Below are 26,490 nucleotides of genomic sequence, written 5' to 3' on the forward strand. Positions count from 1 at the left end.
CAGTGGAGACAATCAGCTGACAAAGATACAACAGACAATCAAAGCTCGTGAGGATGTGAGAGTGAGTTTTGGATAAAGATTGACAGGAGGAAGTTGCCAAGTTGCAGTTTGTCCTAAATCAACGTCAAATCATATGCGACTTCGAACATCGTGTCACCTTGATCTGTTGTTGAGTGTGTGTCTTACCCGCTCTGCCAGTTGAGGATGTGCTGTGGGCTACAGGGGGGTGTGGGTGTGGCTGCGTGTTCGCTGGAGGGCGTCATACTCCTCTGGCTGTGAGGGGATGCAGCTATGGGGAAAACTGACAGTTAGTCATGCTAAATGACAATAAAGACATGCAGCATTACACAGAGAGACACAGGAAACAAACACACATACACAGAGATGCGTGGATACACAGAGAAAACGAACATAATAGAGGTGGGGTGAGGGGCAAAGGAATTTCAACCATGCTTTACAAATGGAGCTGGGAGTGTGTGACCTCAGTGTCACAAAGAACATTTGCCTCACGGGAAGCAAGCCTCGTTGGCGCAGTAGGCAGCGCGTCAGTCTCATAATCTGAAGGTCGTGAGTTCGAGCCTCACACGGGGCATTCATTTTTCCTATAAACTGGACATATTACCCTCACAAAGTCAACATTTTCTTCACAACTCCATGCTCTAGATACACAAAATTGATTAAAACAGGCTTCATTAGCGCAGTACGCAGGGATTCAGTTTATCCTTACATAGGGCACTACCTTTTCCTGTACAATGTAAATTTTCCCTCATAAAGTTAAACTAATATGTCAACATTTAATGGACAAAGTACACAACTCTATGTTGTAGGTATCTACACTCAGATAAGGCTGCATTGGCAAGTAGGCAGCACGTCTGTCTGAGAGTCGTTTGTTTTCTAGAACATAGTCTCTTAACCCGAACAAACAGGGACAGGCTATCTACTTGAATCCACCGGGCACGGCTGCAAGCAGCAGAAAACAACCTTAAGTTGCACAGAGCAGATCAAGCATGGCAGAAGTCAAAGACAATAACAGCATAGAGCATCTGTTCAATTTTCAGATTAAAAAAACCTGCAACTCCCAGTCCATAAATCAAATCAAAACAGACAAAAAGCTATATAGCCCACTTACCTAGAGTAGAAGCACAAAAATCAAGGAATATTTACTAAAGCAACAAAATCAGGCAGGCAATCTGCTTCCTAAATTTACCTGATGGGGCATGAAGCCATGCAGAGGAGGGAACAAAACCACAGCCGTGCCCAGTGGAATCAAATTGTAAAGCTTTTATCTTATACACATGATGGTACTCTACTTAAATATGAACAACTGAAGGAGACTTACCTGGTGAGCCCTTGGCAAGTGTTCCTACTCTACTCCCTCGACCATGTCCCAGGGTGCCTTGCTGTGACCCTGTCTCGGAGGAAGTTGACCCCGAATGCGAGTGACTCCTCTCTTTCAGGCTCCCCGAGGACCTCTGGTACCAGCACCTCAGCTCTTCAGACACTGCTGCCCTCCCCCCTCCTCCGCTTCCACCACCCTCTCGCCCCAACGACGGAGTCCGTACGATTTGAGAGCGTGACGGCGTGAGTCGGCCGCTCCCCTCTCCTCCCTCCTCTCCCCCCCAGGCCTCTTTGTACAGTCCACCGGCCGTGTAGGAGCTGGAGGTCTTGAACTGGGCCTTCACGCTGTAGTGGCCCTCCTGGTCGCTCTCCAGGCTGCGCACCACAACGGGGTTGGGGCTGCCTTCCACGTAAAGCGGGTACTCCTTGATCCGGTACTGAGAGGAGGGCTGGCTCTGGCTGTGGAGGTAGACTCCATGGTGTCCCCCTCCAATTCCACCTCCACCTGAACCTCCAATGGAGCCGTTCTTAGCTGCCAGGTTTGGCATCGAGCCGGAGTTAGAGGAACCCAGGTGACCTGCAGACCTGGAGATTGAAAAAAAGTATGACAAATATATCAATCTCACAATACATCTGTTCATTTCTTTATATAGAATACATACGGCCAGAAAAAGAGTTGTGTATGCCCATTACCTGTGCCTTTGCCTCTGCCTCTGCCTGGCTTTGGAGGGTGAGTCCTCTCCAAGAGTAGAGTAATTGGGGTTGCTGCCGGGGGGTCCACCAGAGGGGTAGTAATGCTCCGAGCTGCTCTGGCTGGTGCATGATGAGCAGTCGTCCAATGGATCAGAGCCATTGGAGCTGCGTCCTGGGCCCAGGAAGAAGTCAGGGCTGCCCAGTGTGCCCAGGGTGTGCGGGTGTGCGTCAGGGTCGGATGCCAACAGTTTGCCCTGGGACTCAAGGCTTGAGCTGCGGTTCCTAAAGTGCTGAGCGAGACTGTGCAGACGTGTGGGACTGATGTCCACTGACCTGTAAGATGCAGAATCACAAAAAAAAAACCCCATTAATAATAGGTGCTGCACTGGAAAAAGTCTCTAAAATCAATGGAATTTTGATTTTCTTTAAAAAAAAATTAAAACGACCAGGAAATTTTTTCTGTCTGTAAGAACAATTTACTATGTATCTCTATAGTAACATATAATCTGCTACATTTAAAAGAGAATCTTGAATAAAAAGTAAACAATAGAAGTCATAAAGGCTGACCTAGTGGAATGTACATAGTGTGGGGTCCTGGTCCTCAGGTCCGGGGTCGACGGCATGCTGGACTGTGAATTCCAGTGAGGAAGGCTCCTGATGGGGCTGCTCTGCAGAGAGTTACTACCCCCTGCTTCTGCACTGCCGGAGCTTGGGAAACGCCTGTGACTTGACGAAGGGGCAAGGGAAAGAAGCACAATTCATAAGTTATGTATTCCATTTATTTCTTTAATTTGCTCCAAAGGGCTAATTAAGATACTAATCATTTTTCATACCTGGAGTGAGAGGAGCGTTTCTTGACTTTTTCATAAGGCTCATCCAGTGACGATTCAGTCCACATCTTGGGTTTGATGGGGGATTTATCGTAATCAGAACGTGTGTAGTGCAGGTGTCGAAGGCCATCCAGCGACTGAGGTGGAGGTGGCCGACTGTGAGATGGTGGTCGAGGAGGGAGGCCTTTGTGAGGCGATGCTACTGGAGAGAAGGTAGGGGTACCTGTGACTTGAGGATCATCTGAAATAGAGAAATCATTGAATTTAGTCAGAGCCATTAAGATAAATGATTATCATGAGCTACAAAACCACACAAATGTCAGACAAGAGACTCACCATCATCTAAGACCAGTGCGTCGGACAATGAACTGTCTTCAGAACCAATATTGGCCTCTATAGGATAAAGAAAAAAGACAAGAGGTTAAAGATTGTATGATTGTAAAATCTTAAAGCTTGAAAGTGTCATGTTCATACATCTTGAAGAAGCTGTGAAGAGGAATACTGCCGTGTGTGGCGGTAACTGAAGCTAACAGAAATAGAGAGATAAGAGAAAGATATTGGTACCTTCTATGATAAGTGATGCTCTCTGCGTGGGCTTCTTGCCAGAGCGGACCCGGTGCTCATTGATAGAGTTCTCAATTTCCTGGAGCTTCTTCAGTGCGTTCAGATAAGAAGTCTTCCTCTGTTTCTTCAGCTTCTTACTGCTCACATGAGGATCGCTGGCAAGACGCCTGGCTGCCTCTGTAATCTGGGACTGAATGGCAAACTCCCGCTCCAAACGCTCCAGTTCCTCTTCCTGGGACAAGGACACACACATTCACAAACATGAGCGCAAACTCTGAGCAACAGAAGCACAAAGATATTGGATTTGCTCACAGTTTTAGCAACAGAAATCTCCACACAATCCAAAAACAACACGGCTCAGTGAGCAGACACGTATTCAGACTGTAACTCTCCCATGCAACGAATTCACACACAAAAGCCTTGCCAGAGAAAACATACTGCGGAAATCATTTATCTGCGTGCAGCTCTGCATTTTATCACCAGTGGATACTCTCTATTGAGAAACTCTGTTCCCCAATAATAACACCTCTCCATCAATCCATCCTCCCCTTTTTTCTGCACTTCTTCTGAAATGTGTGGATCAGAGACAACTAGGTGATCCAAGTAAAAAACTCTGTCATGCTCCAAATGTATTGTATATACGTTTACCATTTACTGGAATACAAAAATGCAAAATAAACTCCTGTGACATGATGTATGTACTCATGTGAGTACTCGGATGATTTCACTTGCCTCCAGAGAGACAGAGTGATGATGTATTCACTTGGGTCAACATCTGACTGGACTACCTCACTTCTGAAGAATCCCTCTCTCTAACAATCCCTTCACACTCCTGCCATAGCGGCTTCTGTTTCTCAGTGTGTACGAGCTTAAGGTGTTCGGTCTAAATTAAGAAACATCTTTCTGCTTGCCAGGCAGTTTGGTGATATTGTGTCCCTGGATACTTGTCAAAGCATACAACCTTAGTGACACGCACCCACACACACACATGCCTGCACACATACAGGCGTGCGCACAATCCTACTATCACCACTTCCTGTGGCGAGAATGCTGCCAGACTATTTTTAGAAGTTCTGCTGTTCTGGAAAATCAAGCCGTGGCACAAAAAAGACAGCGAGGCAAAGATACAGTACAAGTACTTTCACAGGGTCCAAGACGTCTCAGACTGTGGCTTTTCACTCTTCTCTGTTTCCTTCAATTACTGAACAAACAAGTCAGGATCAGTTAACTTGACATGTCAATCATCCTCCCAACCATTAAGTGATTGTATAGTCTTTCAAATTGATGTTTTATGTCCTCATCTTTAAAAACTGCATTAAAAGGAGATGAACACTCACTCACTAATTAGCACTTCATTCGACCATGTACTTTTTTCAAACATTGACATGACTAGAAGACCTCCTGCTTTGTTTCTGAGTGTGATAAATTGTCAGTGAGGTCAACAAGGATTTAGAGCTTCACCTCTCCCTTAGGAAGAATTTTCTGCTCATCCAGTTTGAAGGCAGTCCCAATCTTCCGTCTCACTGTGGGTGGCTCTTCTCCCGGATCCAGAGGATATTCCTTTGGAAGCTTTCCTGTCAGCTCCTAGGCAAGGCAAAATGAGGACAAGGAAATAAATCAAATTTGACAGGAATAGCACAACATTATTCTGCTTTTCAAAATATTTGAACAATTTGCCTTTGTTTTCACATACCGCCTCTCTGATGCAGATGCTCTTGAGTTCCTCTAGCCTCTGTCTTAGTGTTTCCTCCAGTGCATCCTGCCGGGCCCTCAATGCTGCCAGCATGTCCTTCTTCGCTGTCTGGGAGCTGTCCGATTCCTGAGAGCCTGCAGGGTACAGACAACACGTAACATGAGGACAAGAGTGCGTGTTTGCGTTTGGAGTTGCTGTGGGCTCTTCTGAAGCAGATTGCGGAGAGGAGGTTGAAATTGTGTGTACACCTGCTGCCCTCGCAGGATGTTTACAAGGAATTGAATGGAGCGCTTCGATAAGGAAACTGAGTTTTAGCGTTTGTGTTTGTGTGAGTGTTTCAAGGAAGGGGCAGCTTAGGACAAAGTCTGTGACGCACAATCTCAGAGGCCATGACATGGTGCCAGTGTTGTTTGCAACATACCTTGTTAAAAACAACACATACACTTTTTCCTCGCAAACACATGCACTCTCTCGCTGCTCCTTCAGTGACCCTATGTGGTTGACTGTGAAACATGGCAACAATACAAAACTAACCACTGCTGAAACATTTGTGGTGGAAAGAAATGTCTTTCCATTGTTATAAGATATACTATATTTAAATCTGATGTTTCCCTATCTATTGTTTTGCAGGTCAACAAACCATTGCAGTGACCATGCAGTTGTTCTTACAGCTAAAATACATTCAGTTTGGTGTGTTGAGTGCCGTTTGACAGACATCTTTTCTGTAGCGACTCGTGCAGCCATGAAAGGTTTCAAATTGATCAAACAAACACTATGCTTTAGATGTGGCTATTTAGAGAGCTACAGTCAGACAGAAATGTGTACGTTGTGGCGAAGAGGGTTGGTGCATGGATGTGACAACATAGCTCCTGTTATGTTGCTGGGCAGAGATGTCCTTCAGTCAAGAGTGGATCGTGAAATCAACACACTGACACCAAGGAGACAAGTGACAAGACACAGACGGATAGGACTGAGACACCCTGTGTGATATGGGGTGGGGGTGGAACTTGAGAAGAAGAAGAACAATCAGAGGAGAAAACGGGGATTATCAGACTAGTAATGGACAGTTGAAAAGATAAGGAAAAGGGATTTGGTAGGAAGGTGGGGACATAGATGTATCTACTCTGAGAAAGGAAAGATTAAAGAAAAAGAGACCCAATCAGGAGGGTGAGCTATTAGGAGATCAGAAAGAGGACATTACTACTGAAAGAGAGTCGTGTTCTTCTACCCTGAAACGGTAATTGGTTCAGTAAGGTGTTCTAGACTCTAAATAGCAAACACATGCTTGCTCTTCAATCATAAATGATGCCAGTTTGGTCAAGTGCATGCCATTCTTTAAGTGAATAATGCAGCAGTAGCTAACCCGGGTACAGTACTTGTGTTTCTAGTCAGCCCAATTACTGCACTTGCTTTCCCTAACACACTTTACATGGCTGCCAAAGTTTGAAAAGGCTATTTTCATCTCTACTCTAAATTTGGTGAAATCTAATCTTCATGTTGCACTCATTACTTATTCGACATGGACAAGCATTGTTTTAAAGGGCATGGGGACTCTAAAAACTGACCTGCTGCCCTTTTCATTCCCTCACCCACTAAATTTAGCGGGGGCAGGGGCCCCTGGATGATGAGTCTGTGTGACATGGAGGGTGGGAGTGGTGTTCTATACATACAGAAAGACAGCGAGTGGGGTGTGTGTACAGTATGACTGTGAGAACAAGCAGCGCAGAATCATGGCCCCTCTCCAGAAGCAGCTGTTTCTGTACCTCCAGTTGTCAACGAGAGCCCCACCACCAACACCACACATGCAAACACAAACACACACATATCAAACTTTCTCTCCCCCATAGTCTCCTTGTCTCTACTGACCTGAGGAGAGCAGACTGCCACTGCTGCCGCTTATAATTTTGCCCTTGCTGCCCATGTTGGCAAGTTTGGAGGTCTTTAGAGTTCCTGTTTCAGTAAGGTCTATGGCGATCTCACTCAGACTCCGTGCTGCATGGATCTTAGACTGGAAGGACAAGATTGGAGACGGTTTGTCAAAGCACATTATTAAGCACTTTAATTACAAGTTAATACACAACAATAAAACAAGTAAAAAAAACAAAAAACAAATTGGCGAATAGGCGATGCTGAATGTTGTTGTTTTTGTTATTTTACTTTGTTTTTGTGATTCCCCCTTTTGTGCCAGGAAAAACGTAACCTTCACTATAAAAAGCCGGACCAGGAGCCCAGAAATGTGCAAGTGCAAATTGATGTGTCACATTGGATAAACATCAGCTACTTCTACTTCTGAATGGCATCTTATTTGCAGACAGGCCAATAGCAATCACAGGGCATATATCGGCCGATACTGATCTGTACCCGATATATCCCATCTTGTAAATTTCCCATCATGTTTGTGGCCTTTGGTGCGAGTGAGTATCTTTTAGACCTCTTAGACTGACCTTGCTCTGCTTGCGGTCCAGGTAGAACTGGTGTTGGCTGATGGCCATGGCCCAGATGGACTTGATGAGGGCAGGACAGGCGTACCACGTATGCACAGCGATGCCACTGTGACCAAACGTCCTTCGTGTCACCGACGCCCTACAGTAGGAGCGGACACAAGGCCTCCTTATATACACTGAATACATAAGATGGTTCACATGCACAACAACGAAAAACACTACCACCAATTAATATTAGAGGATTGATAGGAGCGAACCAAAGCCACACACGTTGTTCCCCATTGTTTACCCATCTTTATTTAAACACACATCTGTAGCTGAGCAACAGACCAGCTCACCCTAATGACAGCTTCCTTTAAAGAAAACACCACTGCTCTCTGTTTCACCCTGTCCGTCTCTTTTTCTCCCGTTCCCTCCCTCCCTCTGTCTGCAGAATAACACTCCACGTATATAGCCATGTTAAATAAACACGAGAGGTCACTTCCTCCGCAAAATGGCTATCGCACAGCCATCTATCCTTCTGTGGTCAACCATCAAGGGTTCACCCTTTGTGTGTGTGAACGAGCACATGTGCTTGTGCTTGGATGTGGCTGCACAAGCGAGTTATTAATCAGCCTATCGATCTGTGTCAGGCTCCACGAAGACATCCCCAATACCTTGCTCCACTGCCAAGACAAATGCTGCAACCATTACTGAATAAGATTCCAATTTCTTCTTTCCTGCATTGTAGCGCGTGTAGTATGCATTTCTAACACATTCACATATGGCACAGTGGTAATTTACAGTAAAAGCTACTGGAAGGTGTCCATGACTGAGGGAAAATTCTACCACTTCCAAATCTTATCTGAAAAAAAAATTCAGTAGCAATAACAATCAATCTCTAATGTAGAACTGGCGTGAGATAACGATCATCGAAGCAATGAATCTGTCATGCAAGTCGAGACTCAGTTACCTTTAAAAAACACAGATAATCAAACTGTTCCAACAAAAGCACTGCGGCAAGTTGAACTAGCTTACATTTGTGATATAAATTTACCTCCTGGGGTCATGAACTTCTACCGAAAACTTCTTCTCTCTGAAGTAGAGATTCTCCAACTGACGCCATTGGAACACCTGAGAGTGGGAGAAACACAACCTCTTCAGGGCTGCTCACACAAAAACATGCTTCACATTAATATCCACACAGCCTTCAGCCAAATCCTCTCTTCTCTTCGCTGTATGTTCCAATTTGTTTGGAGAGAAAATGCAATGGATAAGGAGGAAGGGGAGGAAAAAATGGAAGACGCTGACGAAGAAGCGGAAGGAGGGAGAGAAGAGAACCTAATCTGGAGCTCTCTGATCAGGTCCAGACCAGGCGGTCTTGTCCACAGTGGATCCCTTCGCTGGATGACCTCACTTTGGAGGAAGACAGTGTGAGAGAGGGAGGAGGCTTTCTTTCCTCTGCTTGGATTTTCTTTTTTTCCTCTCTTTTCCGTCCCTTTTATGAACCATCAGCTCCTCTTTAAATGCAGCCAAAGCCAGCTGGGCGAGAAAGTTTCCCCCAAGACGTACTCCGCAACATGTGTGTATCTTAAATCCTCCCAGACGCAGGGGAACAGAACGTTATGAGTTGGTGTGTGTTCACCATCTGTAGGCATGTGCGTGTGTGTTGTTGGAGAGAAAGTGTGCAAAGTTAAGTTTCCTCCTCTCCTGCAGCTTTGCTCGGAGGGCTGTGGAGGGAGGGGGGATTTGTGCCTCCCCTCCTCCTGATCCCTCCTCCCTCCCTCAGGGACTATGCTTCCTGCTCTGGGCTCTGTGGTTGGGAGGTGTGTGTGCATGTCTGCGTGTGTGTGTGTAACGCGGGGTCAGGGGAGGAGTGATGAAGGGGAAAAGAAGCTTTCTGTGGCCCCAGCAATTGAAGTGGCCTTGCTTTGTTTAGTCAGACCTCAGTGTGCGCGCACGCACACACATTCGCAAAGTCTGTTACTTGTTAGAATAACAGTGTGAGCTATTTCAGAACACAAGTGAGCCTGCGCCTGTCAGCTGGAGCAGACAGGCAAACACACACACGCACACACACGCACACACACACACACACACACACACACACACACACACACACACACACACACACACACACAACACACAAACACAAACCTTTGATGTACACTGACAAACCATTGAAAGCCAAACTAAGTTGCAAGAAACAAGAGAACGGAAATTAAGCACAAGACCCAGCTATGACAGGATAAGGGAGGAAAAGAGGAGAAAGGGAGCTAAGGGAGGAACAGGTCACAGCCAAGGAATTTAAACAGCCTGGGAAAACAATGGACAGAGGGATGAGAGGGAGCAAAGGGGAGGAGTGAGAGAAATATTATGTAAACAGCCTAATGTATGTATCGATGTGCGTGTATGCACCAGCATGAAGAAAGCAAATCACAGCTCTTATCTAAACTGTTGCTGTACCGTACATTTTCAATGGAGTGTGAAGTGCTAATGTAGCATGGTGCTAAATATAGCAGGCAGGGTTGAGAGTGAGTGAGGGACTGTGTGAGTGTGTGTGTGTGTGTGTGTGTGTGTGAGAGAGAGAGATGACTGCATATGGGGCAGAGCTGTGGAGATAAGGTAGGTGTTTGTAACTGTGTTCAGGCACGAGACCACTAAAGCTGTCCTCTTCACCAGCTGGGCGAGAAAGAGCTGCTGCAACTTTGGAAGTAGACTGTTGTTTCAGGATAAGTTGTTAACATGTACGTTAACAATGGTTACACGATCTGGCACAAGCTGCAATGAAGTTTATGAAACATTATAGTTGTGATTCTGCTTCAGTTACATAAGGCCATTGTGTGAGTAGAGTGATTATCTGACAAAAGAAAAAAAAAAACATTCTGACAGATTGTGTTTTAGAAAGTCAGCCAAAGCTGGTGGGTGCCACTGTTCTTAGAAGGGAGAGTGGTGCATCCATGCGTGCACATGTTATAAATCCTCTTCCTTTTTACTCTAATACACTTGCACACAATGGCACAAATACACACGAGAGGATGTGACTGGTCGTTATTCATAAACAACTGAGTGCTCATGTGCACAGGCCCACGTCTGTCTCATAATAATGTCTGCACACCCAGGAACACGTCCATTGGAGATGAAAAGGTCAGATCTGATAGAGTGTAAAAGCCTTTCAGACTCCGTGGGGATTACAGGAAGAATAGAAATTTTAAATAGCAAAGGCCAGGACAACTGTAGTGAGGCCAGATACTATTCTTTTCTAGAGCTGGACCTGAGTCTCTATTGAGACTATTGTTTCCTCCATGGGTGGGGCTCTGGTGCGCAATACTACATCTACCAGTTGTCATGGAGATGCAGATAAACTCTGGGGGCACTTCCTGTTGTTTGTGTATTGGTTATGGTGTTTTGCAGGGATGACATTTATGGAAAAACTAATCAGAACAGGCTGTGCGAGCCTATTTACTCTAAATGAAACGCAGACAGCAGCTCACTGAAGTCAGTGGGTGTAGTCCACTGTAAAATAAAATGATCCATATGCAGTGAAATGCGTGTGAGATGACAGTAATTGAAACCATAGTTTGCTGCGTTTGATTGAACCTTCTTGCGGCTTCTTTACAGTGTTGACAGAAGCTTTTCCATGTTAGCTTTAAGTCCGTCATTCAGGTAGTCAGTCAACACACAGACCCTATAATCTCTGCCTTAATGAGTCAGAACACACTAATGAGGCATTAGTACGGTGTGTGGTTCAGCAGTAAACCCCTGTCTGCGTAACTGTACGTGTGTCTCTGCATGTGACCTGCGGTGAGCAGAGGGGGAGAAGTATTTTAACATCCCCAAATAAACGTGGAGGGTGCGGTAGACGGCCTGCATTTAGAAAACAACAGGATCTCCCCTCGTAAAAAGACTCCTAATTAAACACAACTTCCTCCACTACACACACACACCTATTAGACAGCACAACATGAAGTCATTTACTCGTTTGCTGCTGAGAACATAAAACATTTTTAATGTGACAAAAGATGTGACCGAAGGTATTTGGCCCAAAATGTTCCATAATTGGGTGTTCTGCCTCCACCTCATTGAGTCACAGTGCTAAAAAACTGAAGAGTGACAAGTTAGTGATTGCACTCTGAGTCAGTGGTTACTGGTACTGGACTGGCTGGCTAGCTGACTAATAACCAAATCAAATGCTCTTCCTTCCGTTTGTTGACATAGCGGTAAGTCTCATTAATACCAAAACATGTGGAAGACTCCTAGTGACCTCTATGAGTGTCTCTTCCTGTGACCAGCTTTGGAAAGAAGAACCACACACCCTCTTTTATCTGCCTTACATTGTGAATTTATCAGTCTTGTGATGTTGAACCAGCAAGACATGCAGTCTACAAATCTCATTTGGGACAAACTCCTTTGACCACAATCACACATGCGTGATGAAGGGGCCCAGTCTTATTCTATGTCTGCTTCCAAATGTTTGTGTCTGTGGGGTAGATGGTGGGAGAAAGTAAGGGGTCTGTACTGAAGCTTAGCGGACCAATGACTCACACTGACGGTTGCTATAGCATCTGAATGCTTGATAAGTCTCTTGTGTGGGAATGCAGTTAACTCTTTTGTGACTCCATCTTCTTCTAAAATACCCTCTCCTTCTTCTTTCTTGTGACATTTAACTCAGAGAAAGTTAAAACTTGCCATTTTTCACTTTGTCAGTAAGGAAAAATCACACAGTTTGGAGACCTTTTCACCGGTTTCACAGCATGTTTTGGTATTTGTGTGTCTACCAGATGTAGCATTGTATTTTTTTCATCCCTATGGCGATGCAACACCTAAGTGGCCACAGGATTTTGAGCACTGAGGGAATGAGGCAGGGATGCTGCTCAGTGGTGAGAAAGTCATTTAGACTGGAATGCACTTATCAAGACACACACACACACACACACACACAGAGCACAATGCTGGTGGCAAACAGGAAAGCTGCGGCAGACAGGAAGTATTCATCAGGATGGTGAGTGAAGAGAATGTGTGTGTGCCTTTATGAGCAACAGAGTATCAGTGTGGGTGTGTGTGAGTGTCTTGGTGGTCAGTCCAAATGCAGGGAAGCTGTTAACCCCATTAACGCCCTGTAAGACAAGGCTGAATGCCAGAGATCACGGCCCTAAACACGACTGGGGGACAGAGGTGAGGTAAGAAAGGCTCTCTGGGTGCATCGGCTGGGAGGAGAACGCCTTTCATAGAAAGGCAGAAATAAAAGCAAGACAGGATGCAAAACATTCCAAGACTGAACGTCTCCAGACAGTAGTATTTGTACAGTATTGTTTGTGTTCTTTCCAAACACAATATCCTGACTCACTGAAAAAAAAATGGACAGTGGCGACAACCGAAAAAAGTGAGGAAAGACAGAGAGAAGATGTTGCATTATAAAATAATGTCTCATTCACGTAACCGCATTAACTACCCATTCTTGTTTTAAAAGGTGATAAAAGAATGAGGTGGCAAAAATCGAAAAATATCTTGAGGGTAATATATTTTACACAGAAGCAGAAGAGTGTACTTGGATGAATAACAGTCTTTTGCAGTTTTTTGGAAAGTTCATGTTTTAAAGCTCATTGGAAGAAGGGCTGAAGGCTGTGCAGAGGACAGATGAGCTTGTGGTGCAGAGACAACAGAGGGAGCATCATCTCACCTTCCTGGGTTTGACTTTGTCCTGGTGGTCATACTGAAAGATGCCTTTATAGCTCAGACCCAACCACCATGGGATCCCCTGCTTGTCCTAAAACACATAACAAAAAATGCTTCAGGAGAGGTTGTGTCTGTGTGTGGGTTTGGTAGAAAAAGAAAAAGAAAAAGAAAAAGAGAGACATAGGCAGAAACACCATGTACAAATAGCTTTAAGCTCTATCATATCTCCAAATCCCAAACTGCCTACTTTCAGGTCCACAGTGAACAAAAAAATGTGTGTGGTGCGGGCGTGTGTGTATAAAAAGAAAAGGCAGAGTAGTAAAACTGTACCTTTACAGCGTAGTAATGTACTCCATATGTGGGCAGGGACTCTACAATGCTCATATAACTGTGAGGAGCAGAAAGACAGAAATGTAAGAGTTGCAGAACACAGCCTTCCGTAAAGTGGACAAACATAACCAGAGACACATATACACACACATGCACACACTTACTTTACAATAGCTTGCCCTCTGGACTGCCCATTGAGCTTTTTGTAATGCTCTACGACTCGGTCTTCACTGTAAGACGGAACAGTAGAGAGAAAAGCGTAATTATCAAGATGGGGAAAAACAAGAGCTTGTGCAATGTTGTGGTGGTCTGGATAACTGACTCGTCTCTCACCAGTAGGCCAGAGAAGGGTGCTCCTTTAGGGCCTGGGTGGGCAGGGCAGGCAGCTTTTTTAGGTCAGACCTGGTTGCATCATTACTGGGAGGGGGAAACCACAAGACATGGTCAACACTGCTGTCTTCAAGAATGACTATGATTTGATGTAGACCTAACATTTTCATTCAAAAACAAGTAGAATATGAATATTTCCCAGCACTGTCGTAAGAAATAAAATAGTGGAAAAGGAACTGCATTTAGTCCAGAGAGGACTGAATGCTGATGGCCTGTGTGCTATTCTATTTCAGAGGCAGGGCGCTGTCCACCTCAGAACAGCTGCAGGGATGTTCAAAGTTGGAAAACAGAGAGCAGAGGGACAAAAACACAGACAGGAAAGATCAAGAAAGATAAAGGGAGATGAAAACAGGGATAGAGGAGGAAAAGATAAAGACAAAGACAGAGTAAATGAGACGGGGAACCACACAGCGAGCCAAAGAGACTTGGCAAAGGATTCAGTTTTCAGACCTCCAGTGGCAGGAGGTCTTAATACCCCACTCTAATCCCCTCGCCTCTCTCCAACCTCCGCCAAGGCCCCAGAGGATTGGGGAAAGCCCTGGGAACATGACAGCCTATGAGCTGAAACCCTGGAAGAGATCCCATCCACCCTGTCCGGCTGTTCTTCAATGTGTGAACGCAGCTGTAGTATCTGGATTGGTTGATGTTCATTCAAGTAACTACTCATTAGGTGTATTAGGTTGTCTCATAACATTGGCATTACACATTAAAACGGGCAGATGAGCGCTAAATTTGGACAGATACAACGGGAATAGTTTGCATGAGTAGTTTTATATGAATACAGAAATTCTTATTTCCAAAGCAGACTTGTTGCAAGATTTTTAAAGTATCTGTTAAATTATTTAAAGAAAAGAATAAGACTCTTATTCCCCTTACATCAAGACAATTACTTTTGATTCAAAAACAGTCTTGAAAAAGGATAATCATTTTACATTTATTTTAGAAAAGTCTGAATACCTGAACAGTCACATTTATGGGTATTTTAAGAGAAGCAGCAGTGAAATCTAATATGGAAGAAGGGGTATAGTGTAAGGTTATGAAGAGAGGGCAGGGTCCATAGAGCTTTTAGAGATGGGAGTTATGTGTGTGTGGGAGGAAGGCGTAAAGAAAAGGGGAGGAGGGGGAAAGGAATGTCTCCAGAGTGTGTCACATTCCAGCCCTCCGCAGGATACTCTGTTTATTTACTCCTTTCACTGGCGGAAATGAGGTCAGAGGTGATGGCTGCTATAGTCTGTTATCTGTGCTACAACAAAGGGAAGAGTGGATGAGGGATGACATACATTTAGACTACATCACACCGAATTCAGAAGCCACATGTAGAACGTAGCTCACATGAAACACGTACATGACTTGAAAGCTCCATAATTGTAAGGATTAAAAACTGGTGTGTCTGAACTGAAGTTGTCAATATTATATTCTTAACATCTTCTTGTGGTACATTAAGTAATCTTATATGCCCCACTGGTGAGCCCTGTCTTCAATACACAGAGACATAATTCGTCTCATTAATCTGCGCTTAGATTGGAGGCTGAAAAGAGTGAACCAAAGTGGAACAGTGATGGTGGGAAAGAAAGATGGAGGGAGGAATGTAAAACAAAGACAGTTCTCAGTCATTTACCTCAATGCTAAGGAGAGCAGACAGACCACTGATATCACATTTATTATCTCTCTGTCTGTGCCTTTCCTTTCGCAGTCAACATGTATTAACCCCTATCACTAAGGCAGAAACTCTATCAGATAAAGAATGATAAAGTTCGCCTTTTCTCTTGAGAGGCTAATATCTTATGGATGACACTGAGGTTTGATAAGCTTTGTTGCTGCATGTTAGGGCTGGGCACTAGGTCTAATATGTGGCACCATCCCTCTTAAAGGAGTCATCACCTGGTTTTTTACATATCCAGTCCCTCTTGGATCGCTTTGGATCAATTCTTAAAACTTATCAGAAATTAAAAAAAAAAAATATTTAAACCTAGAGCTTCTGACACTTTTTCATACTGCGTTTTTCTCACGCGAGATTATGCGCAAGGTTTTGACCGGTCCGGATGTGCATTGTATTAATATGTAATGAGGCGCGCGTTGATTGGCCGCAGGAAGGACAGAGCCGGAATGGGGGCGAGCCTGCATGCACACACAGACTCCAAAACATAAACAGCCCCCTGTCATGGCGCACGCACTAAATGACAAACCTTACAGAATTCAGGCATTTATGTACGAGCCGGAGTCGGAACCTGAACGGGAGAGTGAAGAGGCAGAGACGGTGGAAGAGACACATTTACAGCAGGACGTCTCTGAATGGTAAATTCTTTTTTTTTCCTTCTTACTTTTCACACTCGTGTTTTACATGTAAGACCTGAGTTTTAATGCTGGCGGTCACGATGTATGGCGTGAAAATGACAGAGAAATAAGCCGATTCGGCGTGCTCACTCTGGCTGAGGACGGCTGTGGGCCGATGCTTATGCAAGTAGCCTCCTGTGGTAACGTCACCACAGGAGCAGAGTCAAAATCTTGTGCTTTAGGAACGCGCACTATTGAGCCAAAGCGAAAAAAATAAGCCACTTTCAAACTCCAGCTTTTCAGGCAAGTTTCAACAGAGGTCCAACACCAATATGCATGATTTAACGAGAGAAATTGCGATTTCCGGGTGATGACTGTGCTCTAACACCTCTTGCGACAACATATACTTTATTGCATGTCACTGGTGTGCTTACCTAGAGAAATCACCTTTAGCCTCCTGTGGAACAGAGAGGGAAAAAGAAGGAAAAGAAGAGAGATTAAAAAAAGGACAGTTTGCATATGTGGATATATGAGCACTGAGCAGTGACCATAAAATGTGTGTTTATGTTCTGTTAGCATAGGTGAACTTGCAGTCAGGCCTGCTGCCCTGGAATCAGATAGAAACATTAAAGCTCCATCTGGAGTGAAACCTCTGAAGGCCTACTGAGCAGATACCTGATACTATACATCTGCACCTGCATTGAGGGCACGCACACACACAGCCACACACACACACACACACACACACACACACACACACACACACACACACACACACACACACACACAAACGTATATACACGAACAAACCACTCAGCCCAGTCACTGTGTAACATGACCTTGCAGCATCACAGTTAATGGACTGACCTACTCTGAGAAAGGGACAGGGGAGAGTGAGGAGGAGAATTTGTGGCCTAAAAGAGTTTCCCTGCTGCTCTGTCTTCTATTAACACTGACTGACTGCACCAAGAATTTTGCTGGTAGCCAAGCAGTTTGCTACCAACAAAGACAGTTGAGGTTTTTAGGATTTAAAACCTCCTTGCGTGACCGCAGATTACTGACAGATTGATGCCTGAATTAGATAATGCATGTTTAATCATCCACAGTTATGACCGCAGAAGATATTGTGTGTTTCATCATCGTCAATTAGGATCAAAGGCTGGTGGAGACATTTTGGACGACAACTTCAAACTGTTTCACAACTGTTTCGATGCAGAAGAAAAACCCCTGGAAAAACTAGTGTGTTTTTAGCTCCATGTGCTAACAGTGAGAAACATCCACACCCACATTTGAACACAAACAAACATGCTTTATCTTACTTGTAGAATATAGGAAGCCAGTTCAAAGACAATGTCACTGTCGACTTCAATAAGCTCCTGCAAGAAGAAAAGCAAAGTGCATGAAAGTCATATTCTCCCACTGCTTGCAAATAAATAAAACACCCAGTGTGCCAATGTTGAGAGTGGACATGCTTCTGATCATCATCCATTTATCTAAAATAGTAGGTCCTTTCATCTCTCTGATACTCCCCTTTCATTTTTTTCTCTCCCGTCTCTAATTTCATGACCTCTTCATGTGGATGGAGCTCAGAGATTAGAGGCAAAGTAAAGGGGGTTGGGAGAGAAGGGGGGGTTGGGGTTGAGGGCAGACATCGATGCTCTGGTTACTGTGAACTCAACTGTATATTCTTAAGTGATGTTTAATAACATTACAATTTTTTGTTATTGATTGAGGATGTCAGCATGTGTGGACATAAAAGAGGCAACATTGAGAAGAAGCACGGTGAATTAATGTCTGTGTTAGATAGACTGAAGGCTGCACTGAAATTGTTTCTTTAACTGCATGATTATAAGAGGAGGTTTGTGTTTTGTGCAGTTAATCACCATCACTATACGTATACATGGAATGTATATGTATGCATTGAGGGGGGAGAAGGACAAGGTTTAGTGGGCAGTGAGTAGTGGGTCAAGTATTCCAGGAATGTTCCCTTTACAATCCACCTCTTAATTGACTGGGAGATCAGACAGCCAGGATGAAACACTAGACAGAACAAACCCAGCGTTGGTGTACCACCCAGTGTGCCAACAAATCATCATATACTGTGTGTTATTGTACCGTATGTGTTCCCACAGCAGAGCAGAAAATCTTTCTCACTACTTATACAAACATGAACCACAGAAGGTCGAAATATATATTCATTCTGTGTGTGAAACATGTTTTCTAAAAATACTGTGGTATTTCTTTTCTGTTTTCTTTTTTTGCCTGTGTAGATCCATGGGGTCATCAAGGTCATCTAATGCTGGAGCTGGTAGAGAGATCACTTGTACTTAATACCGATATTTAGTTGATGTTCTTATCAGGGTGACTTCAGACAAATGAGCAAACAGGGATCACGTATCTCTGACAACGACATATTAACAGAGCTACTGGTAGGACTGACTGAAACCATCTGTTTGTGGGACAGTCTTTCCATGTCTACCTGGTTACATAGTTCATTAAAGTTTCAGTGTTTATAACAAGTAGGCATAAACTACACTAACTAAAGCCTCCAACTGAGACATAAGTTCGACACCCTGTATTGAACATGTATTCAACAAACTACTTACCCATTTCAAACTTCAAACAATACAGGTAAGAACTGTTGGTTCTCGTTATTAATAAATGATATATTTAAATTGGCTCTGACTGTGCTCTGATGAAGTTTAGTAGTCAGCAGAGAGAATTATCACAGTTTTTTTGAAGACTTTGACTGGGATGTTTCTGCCCCATGGTTTTCCTTCAGTCCACATACGCCCTCTTCTGGATAAGACAAATAACTGCTTGACACTGGTGTCTGCCACTATTGAGTTGGTAACTGTAGGGTTATCAGATTATGAACCACTTAACTGAATAAGAAACATACAAATGGCTTTGTCTAATTGGGATGCTTGAAGAAAATCACCATATTTAAAAAATAGATATTTGTCAATAATGATTCAAAATGCTTTTTACCTTGGAATTTTCATTTTGGTGCTAATTGCAAGACCAAATTAAAATGACCATTTAAACAGACCAAATAAATGTGATTCATAAACTGACAGATGGCAGTACATGTGTCAACTTATCCACTAGCTGCTGCAATATGGTGCAGCATATAACATGATTGGTAACAGCTGATGTAAATTGTTCACATTTTCTGCTTCACCAAATCAGTGTGGAGCACCTAAATCCAAGCTGTCCCCCTGTGGCTTCTCTTAATTACACCACAACATTCCAAGATCTCCACCTTCTTCTAGTTATTGTTGAAGTCTGGAATAAAATCTTGGTATTACATACAAAATTACCAACCATCTTTATTTGTAAAGCATTTAAGGATAAAAACCTCCTCCATTATAATACTTTAACACTATCAGGAAGATGCATGGCAGCAAAATAATGCGTTTACCTTGTAGATGATGGACTTGGCATTGAGGAAAAACAGCTCGATAGTGGCATTGTCCTTCAGGTAGGATATACTTTCTATGTAGAACCTGAACACACAGAAGGAGGAGCTTCAATTAATTTGCAACAGCAAAGGCAACACGAACATGAGCTGACCTTCAATCCTATAAAGAAGATCTATTATTCGTTTCAGAAACAAAAGTAAAACACAAATAATAAGTAGCACCAAAAATGTCACAACCAGATGTGAGCCAAATGGTGCAATGACCAAAGTGACCAGAGGGGGGCACAGCATACAAAGGGCTGACCCTGTGCACTTCCCCTTAAACCAATTCTCTCTCTCACCATGGTGGCTGGCAATGATCCATTATTAGTTTGTGAGTGTGAGCACATTCCACATTGTGAACACGCGCACGCACACACACACACACACGGATTGAATGTGCTCATGATGCACTACACACAATGTCTGCCTCTCTGCATCATCAGCAGTGTGTAGTTGAATCCACATGCACATACAGTACTTACACACACACACTCCGTCACATACTGGAGAGAGAAGCACAGTAACCCACTTCTGGCAGAGTGGTGAGGAGGGAACTAACATAATAATGCAGGCTAAATGTAGCTCATGAATGCATGCAGCAGAGCCAGAAGGGAGCTACGATGGTACGCTAGGAAGCTACTCATTGTTAGCTCTTCTCTTGTGTAAATGTAAATAACAATATGTCAAAAACCTTTAATATAGGACTTGATATGTCCCTTCAAGTGCGTGTAATGTGAGCTAAGCACACGTCCCTATGAACACATGCGAATGAATGTGTCGATTTGTACGCTTATGAGTGTATAGGTATTGAGTGAGAGGGATTGTCAGAGGATCAATATTCGAGGGCTTAAATCGCGTTACCCATTGAGCTGCAAGAGAAAATGAGAGGAGCCTTGTCAATATTCAGTGTGAACATTTAATTAAAGCCAGAAGTGTTGATGAGACATACACGCACTGCCAGCACAGCAGCAAGCATGCAAAAAGGCACCCACTGCATCAGCAGGAGGTGGGCATCTGCCTAGCATTTGTTGGGAACACACACAAATTCCACATAAGCATGCAAATACATAAAGTGCATGCACCTGCATAGAGAAAAAAACACACCCACACACTGACAAAAAACAACCTTATAGCAGACTAACGAAAGCAATATGCTGCCACTGATAATGGATTCAGGCCTGACATTTGGGTGGATAGTTGTTCCATTATAATCCAGAATCTACGTAAGTGTGTGTGTCGTGTGTGTGATAAATAGGGTGGGATGTGTGTGTGTATGGGGGTGTAGTCAGTGTGACATTTGGAGAGACTGAGTTTAGAGATTGGACTGTAATGTGGGTGTTGAAAGGAGGATGAAACCTCAAAATGGTGTCAAAGTTCACAATGTCACAGCCCCACCAGCACATCGTCAAACATCTATTAGTCTATGTAAGTACGCACACAGTGACCCTCAGCCTCACCACAGACGCGCACATACACGGTTGTTTTATGATTCTATAACTGACATAAAATAAACAGAGACTGAAAACCTAGATGAAATAGTTGAAATAGCTAAAACAGTAGTAATAGCAGCAACATTTTATCTGTACATCTTTTGATAGTATCACTGTTACATTGTTCAAATACACCATTGTTAACTAAATAGAATGAACAATAGGTCCATGCGCTAAGAATATGATTTTACCAAACAGTCACCTCATTATGTCAGTGCTCGCTGTGTGGTAAATGTCAACCTGAAAATGACTACTCAATGACATTGTTCTGCAGAGTTATTGTGCGTCACGTTACTATGTACGTTGCTCACGCAGACTCAGTCCCTGGGGTGCATATGACATCATAGAGATATGTTGGGGATAGAGAGCACCAGTCGACCCAAAACAAAGCCATGGCTTTCTCTTTTGGGCCCTCGTTTAGAGTGAATGTGTGTGTATGTGTGTGTGTGTGTGTGCGCATGTGTGTTTTTTCGACCAGCGAGTGGGTTGTGTTGAGAGGGCTTCCTAACAGAGATTAGAAAATCTCTTCTCAGGTCAGGTGCCTTTTTCTTTCTTCCTCAGCAGCCTACTGGATATAAAACACCCACAGACACACAAACTGGGAAACACGCACACAAACACACACACTTTGTATTTCTGTCACATACACACGATCCAGTGACTGTGTGTGAGTCAGTAGTGTTTTATATATCAGTGGGGCCATTGTATGAGCAGTACAAAGGGCTGAGGGAGGCATGTGGGATTGTAGGGAGATTTAATAACCCTGTCATAACAGGTCATAGAGGAGTTGACTTTTAACTGGGGATATTACTCCAATGCAGCAACAGCAAGACGTGCACACTGCAAGGGCACATGCCTCATCATTGGTTGCCTCGTCGGAATATTTTCTACCCTGTTTAGCATCACACTGACAGGTGAACCTTTTAGAAATGAGTTGGCAACAGTTCTTGTCAAATCGCTTCTGCAGGAAACTGTTATTAATGATGTTGAAGAAATGCTAAGGCTTCTTTTTCTCTCTCTCTCTATGGGAAAGCATTCCAATGTCTTGTTTGGAGTATGGCACTTTGTAGTCACCGCAAAGCCATTTGATGGATTTGCATGCAGTGCATACTGATGAAGTCTAAGAGGCTCATGACTGGCTGAGAGGCCCCGTGGTGGGAGTTTAACACCTGGGTCAAAGCCATTTCATAGGGGCCTGTCATAACTAACCTTGTTAATCTGTTCCTATTATCACAATAAGTCATGTGTATGCACAAACACATATGCAGAAGCACGCTCTCCATCTCTCTTTCTCTCTCCCACACATATTCAAACACCATCTCCAATCAGAGACCTTGGCATGTTTAAGTAAGGTTAATGAAGACTCACCTGACACAGAAGTAGAGGACAATGGGACCAGACTTCTTGGGGAACTCGTGTTCTAATACCCTGCGGTCCAGCTGCAACCAGCTAAAATGGCCCCTGATTGGACAAAACAACAAAACAATCAATCGATGTTATCATTCAGTGATGTCTGAATATCATACAAGAATACACAACAACTTAATCCGAAGACACTGCACATTTTCTCCTTAAGCCTTCCCATTTTTCTTTTCCTGTTACTATTTCTTCGCCCCAGTTTGCCCCTGTCCTCTCTTTTCTCAGTCGCTCTCCAACAGTGTAAGAAACTGCAGAGACAGCTTGTCACCCTGGTAACCCTGCATGGTCTCCTGAGCAACTGAGCAACATCTCTCTCAAACTCTCCCTCCTTCTGTCTCTGTTCCTCAATCTCTCTCCCCCTTTTCCTCTAACACAGCCTCTTTGACCCACTGTGCGGTCAAAGCTAAGGCGTCTGCTCTCCCCAGGCACACGCTACAAATCTACACATCATAGAATTGGCCCTGGGGGACTAAGACTGCAAAGCTGATATTGCTTTACTGTGCTGACTCTGGATACTGTGTGTGTCACAGCCGTGTAAATGCCATAGAGCAGAGGCCAGTCTTGCCTGACATCAGTGGGTGCATGACATAAAACAAAAAACAGAGAAAACAGAAGGCCACGGTGAAGTTTGCCTGTATGTAAATCACTTGAATGTTTGCATGACTAGCTTTGGACTATGCTGTGGTGCTTCTTGTCTTTCTAGGTCAACAAACACAATAAAACTAATTTGAATGTCATGTTTGCATTTCAAGCACAGTTTCTCGTAGCAAGCCTGCTGGCAGATGCGGACATATGATTTTGTGCTAGCCCACTGCATGAAAACAATAGCTTTATCCTAACATCAAAACCCTTAAGAACTGGGGATCTTATTATATATCGGTTTATGGGTCAGTGGGATATTCAGCAAGATTATCAGCAAAGGTTCAAAATAAATCTTTATTTGTATGTGAAAGATTAGTGAAAAATGCATCGTCTGCATCTGCTCTCAGCTGTTTTTTAGGTCAAATGTGAAAATGTCTATAGTGTCATTTCCCAACTAAAGACACTAAAGCCTACACACAAAAAAACACTTTTAAATATAAAGAGGCAAGAGAAAAGCAGGCCAAGACCAACAACAACATTTTACTGAAACCATGGTTGAAGCTCTAACAATGTGCTGGCAATGGAAGTTTTCACTGGGACGTTTTTTACATGGTACAGCATCTTGCAAGTGGTTGAAAATAGGGTTTGTCTTCTCAACGTTCTTTTATTTTTTAGATTTCTTCAATACTGCTAGAAAAGTCCATTGGCTTCATTTTGAGAAGAATAAGTTGGTAAATCCAAATAAATTTTAATGCTATTTCTTTGCTAAATGTTTTTAGTTGTTGATCAAATACAGCATGCAATCTGCCAAGTTACTACTGACTAAAGTTATCAAATAAATGCAGCGGAGTAACAAGTACAATATTTGTCTCCAATATGTAGTATAAAGGAACAGAAAATGGAAATACTCAAGTAAAGTACAAGTCAAATTTTAAGGCATTTCAGTTAATGCACTTCGCCACAATCCATCAATGCAAAGAAGGTGGTTTTCGAAGACCTAAGAAACATATGAACACGTTCACGTACCCGCCACTCATGCACTTGAGTTTTCAGTGGAATTACAATTTGATTTCAACTTACGTTTCGTCTGTGTATGCAATCCCGAAGTACTCCTTCTCCTTGAGGTTGAAGTGAGAGGCCACAAGGTCCAGCAAGTCCTTAGCCATCAGTTTGGGCTGCAGGGAGACAGAAATATTAGTACTGCCCTCTGTACAGTTTAATTTATCAGTTATAACTTGACCTGTGTGTGAAATTAGTGGTTTATCACGCTGCGGTTTAATTGGAACAAGTACATGTGGTGGAGCTTTATGTTAACGTATTCTATCAGCTGTTGATTTACCGCAATGACTAAGCATTCTGACAAACACCAGGGAAAAGAGGTAAAGAGCAAGAGAGGAGGAGATAAATGAGAGAGAGAGAGCGAGAGAAAGATGGATGGAGTGTGTGGATGTTGCTGACAGTGCAGGTACCCTGCCCTTCCCCTCCCTCCCTCTCTCCTTTCCGCCTCTCTGACCCACACCTCTACTGCAGAGTCATGGCTCTGGGCTCAGCCACAATATTGCAGGGAGAGGGCCGCAGCTAGCATAAGAGCTTGCTAGCTAGTTAATATTGTGGAATACTTTCCAAGCTATACGTGATGACAACCTCCATTCATCACTACGCTCTGAGCATGCAGAGCATCTTAAAGCCAAGTGGAGGCCGGGGACTGCTGCCATATGCTGCTGGTTTGTGACATCCTGAGTAGCAGCAAGCCCCACCCTGAGGTTAACCATGGGTGTGCCTCACTGCCTACATTTTCATTACACACACTCACGCACAAAAATCTGCATGCACACATGCACACATGAGCCTATACACAACATACATGCAGTCTACTCACAACATAGACCACATGTGCTATGCTGTGTAAATAAAGGATAGAGAGAGGCAAGAGACAAACATACTGCGTACAACCACATATGTGCATACACATACACACACACACACACTCTCACACACAGAACACAGCTACATGTGCCATCGTGTGCACATTGCTGTGAATCTCCCCCTAAGGTCCTGTACTATCTCCTCACTGCACGACTACAGGGGCAGAAGCTACTGAGAGCTATTTAAAGAGAAGGAGATGATGTCATGCAGACAGCAGGCATAGACACACACACATACATGCACACACACATGCACACACACAACTCCAATGACCTAGATCTCATATAAGCGCGACGCCTACAGTGATCCTGCGACACAAAACGGCTCAGGAGAGAATAGAAGCGATAGAGAGAGTTTGAGGAGAAGCTAACATATATGTTGATCCTGACTCATATTGCCGTGTATAGATGTAATATGGGCTGCTTTGCTCTCTGAGTCCGTCTTTGACCCAGCCCCAACACAAACCATACACTACTAGGGAATTATCTAGACAAAATATTGAGGTTATCATTAAAAGAAAACATTTAAATGCATATTTACAATAGCAATGATACATTCACACCTGAGCAAAGAATAAGACCCTGAACATGTTAAATTTATACCATGGTTACTGTAGATTAAAATATCAGGAGCAGTGATTAAGGCCCATAACTACTGTGTATCCTGATCCATCTCATCCACAAAGGCTCCGATTGGCTCTGTTGGTTCTCCAAATGGGAGAGCAGCAATTCACAGGAGCGACACGAGCTGTCTTTGAAGTTCTCAAAACATTTTAGATGTGGAAATGTCAGGTCTGGAAGCTGTCCTTCTTTATAGTATTAGCAGTAATACATGTTTTGGTTCAGTCTGAGACGCATACATTGGTGGTCTCTCATTACCACACAGCAGTCAACTGCCTTGGCAACAATATCAATTAAGCTGCATCCATGCCACTGCGGAACAACAAACGTTGAGCAGGCGAGGACACGTGGACGCATACTGTTTGGAAAGATGATACGGAGACAAAATGAGCCCCCAGATACACAGTTGAACACCAGAAGTGGATGACTGAAGATGAAAAAGAAGAAGAGGACTTCTGTAATGTTGGGCTAAGCTTCTAACCTCAACATTGTTATGAATACCAAGCAGCCTGCAGAAGTCACATGTGCTGCTCTGGGTAGAATAATTGAATTTGGTTCTCTCTTCAAGTGACGACTCACCCCCTTACACAATCATACACACATCCTGATACTACAGCTTATCTGTGATAGAGCAGATATCTAAGGGATGAGTAATAACGTAAGGGAAGACACAAACAGTGATACAGACTGTGAATGACAGGTAATATAGTAATGGATATTGCACACTAAACACACACACACACACACACACACACACACACACACACACACACACA

At 43.6% G+C, this 26,490-nt stretch overlaps 1 protein-coding gene and 1 non-coding gene across 12 annotated transcripts in view; one reads left to right on the top strand and one right to left on the bottom strand.

Moving 5' to 3' along the window:
• The window catches only part of frmd4a (FERM domain containing 4A), a 109,083-nt gene that overhangs the window by 4,778 nt on the left and 77,815 nt on the right, over nucleotides 1–26,490 (bottom strand). For 6 of the 11 annotated variants that reach the window (XM_030424565.1, XM_030424566.1, XM_030424564.1 and 3 more), the window contains 21 exons: nucleotides 24,249–24,343; nucleotides 22,536–22,628; nucleotides 19,636–19,720; nucleotides 17,531–17,587; nucleotides 16,646–16,668; nucleotides 13,881–13,964; nucleotides 13,712–13,777; nucleotides 13,548–13,605; nucleotides 13,222–13,308; nucleotides 8,599–8,675; nucleotides 7,563–7,704; nucleotides 6,985–7,126; nucleotides 5,119–5,252; nucleotides 4,887–5,009; nucleotides 3,426–3,657; nucleotides 3,198–3,254; nucleotides 2,865–3,102; nucleotides 2,599–2,757; nucleotides 2,032–2,364; nucleotides 1,340–1,923; nucleotides 187–289 (listed from right to left, as the gene is read on the bottom strand). In XM_030424565.1, the coding sequence (XP_030280425.1) occupies nucleotides 187–289; nucleotides 1,340–1,923; nucleotides 2,032–2,364; nucleotides 2,599–2,757; nucleotides 2,865–3,102; nucleotides 3,198–3,254; nucleotides 3,426–3,657; nucleotides 4,887–5,009; nucleotides 5,119–5,252; nucleotides 6,985–7,126; nucleotides 7,563–7,704; nucleotides 8,599–8,675; nucleotides 13,222–13,308; nucleotides 13,548–13,605; nucleotides 13,712–13,777; nucleotides 13,881–13,964; nucleotides 16,646–16,668; nucleotides 17,531–17,587; nucleotides 19,636–19,720; nucleotides 22,536–22,628; nucleotides 24,249–24,343 (2,972 nt within the window). The remainder of the gene's footprint in view (nucleotides 1–186; nucleotides 290–1,339; nucleotides 1,924–2,031; nucleotides 2,365–2,598; nucleotides 2,758–2,864; nucleotides 3,103–3,197; nucleotides 3,255–3,425; nucleotides 3,658–4,886; nucleotides 5,010–5,118; nucleotides 5,253–6,984; nucleotides 7,127–7,562; nucleotides 7,705–8,598; nucleotides 8,676–13,221; nucleotides 13,309–13,547; nucleotides 13,606–13,711; nucleotides 13,778–13,880; nucleotides 13,965–16,645; nucleotides 16,669–17,530; nucleotides 17,588–19,635; nucleotides 19,721–22,535; nucleotides 22,629–24,248; nucleotides 24,344–26,490) is intronic. The other 5 variants (XM_030424563.1, XM_030424558.1, XM_030424569.1 and 2 more) reach the window with 3 other exon arrangements.
• Nucleotides 520–592, top strand: trnam-cau (transfer RNA methionine (anticodon CAU)). Its single transcript has one exon. It is a non-coding gene; the product is annotated as a tRNA-Met (tRNA).

This window comes from Sparus aurata, chromosome 8, assembly GCF_900880675.1.
Source record: "Sparus aurata chromosome 8, fSpaAur1.1, whole genome shotgun sequence".
Taxonomy (NCBI): domain Eukaryota; kingdom Metazoa; phylum Chordata; class Actinopteri; order Spariformes; family Sparidae; genus Sparus; species Sparus aurata.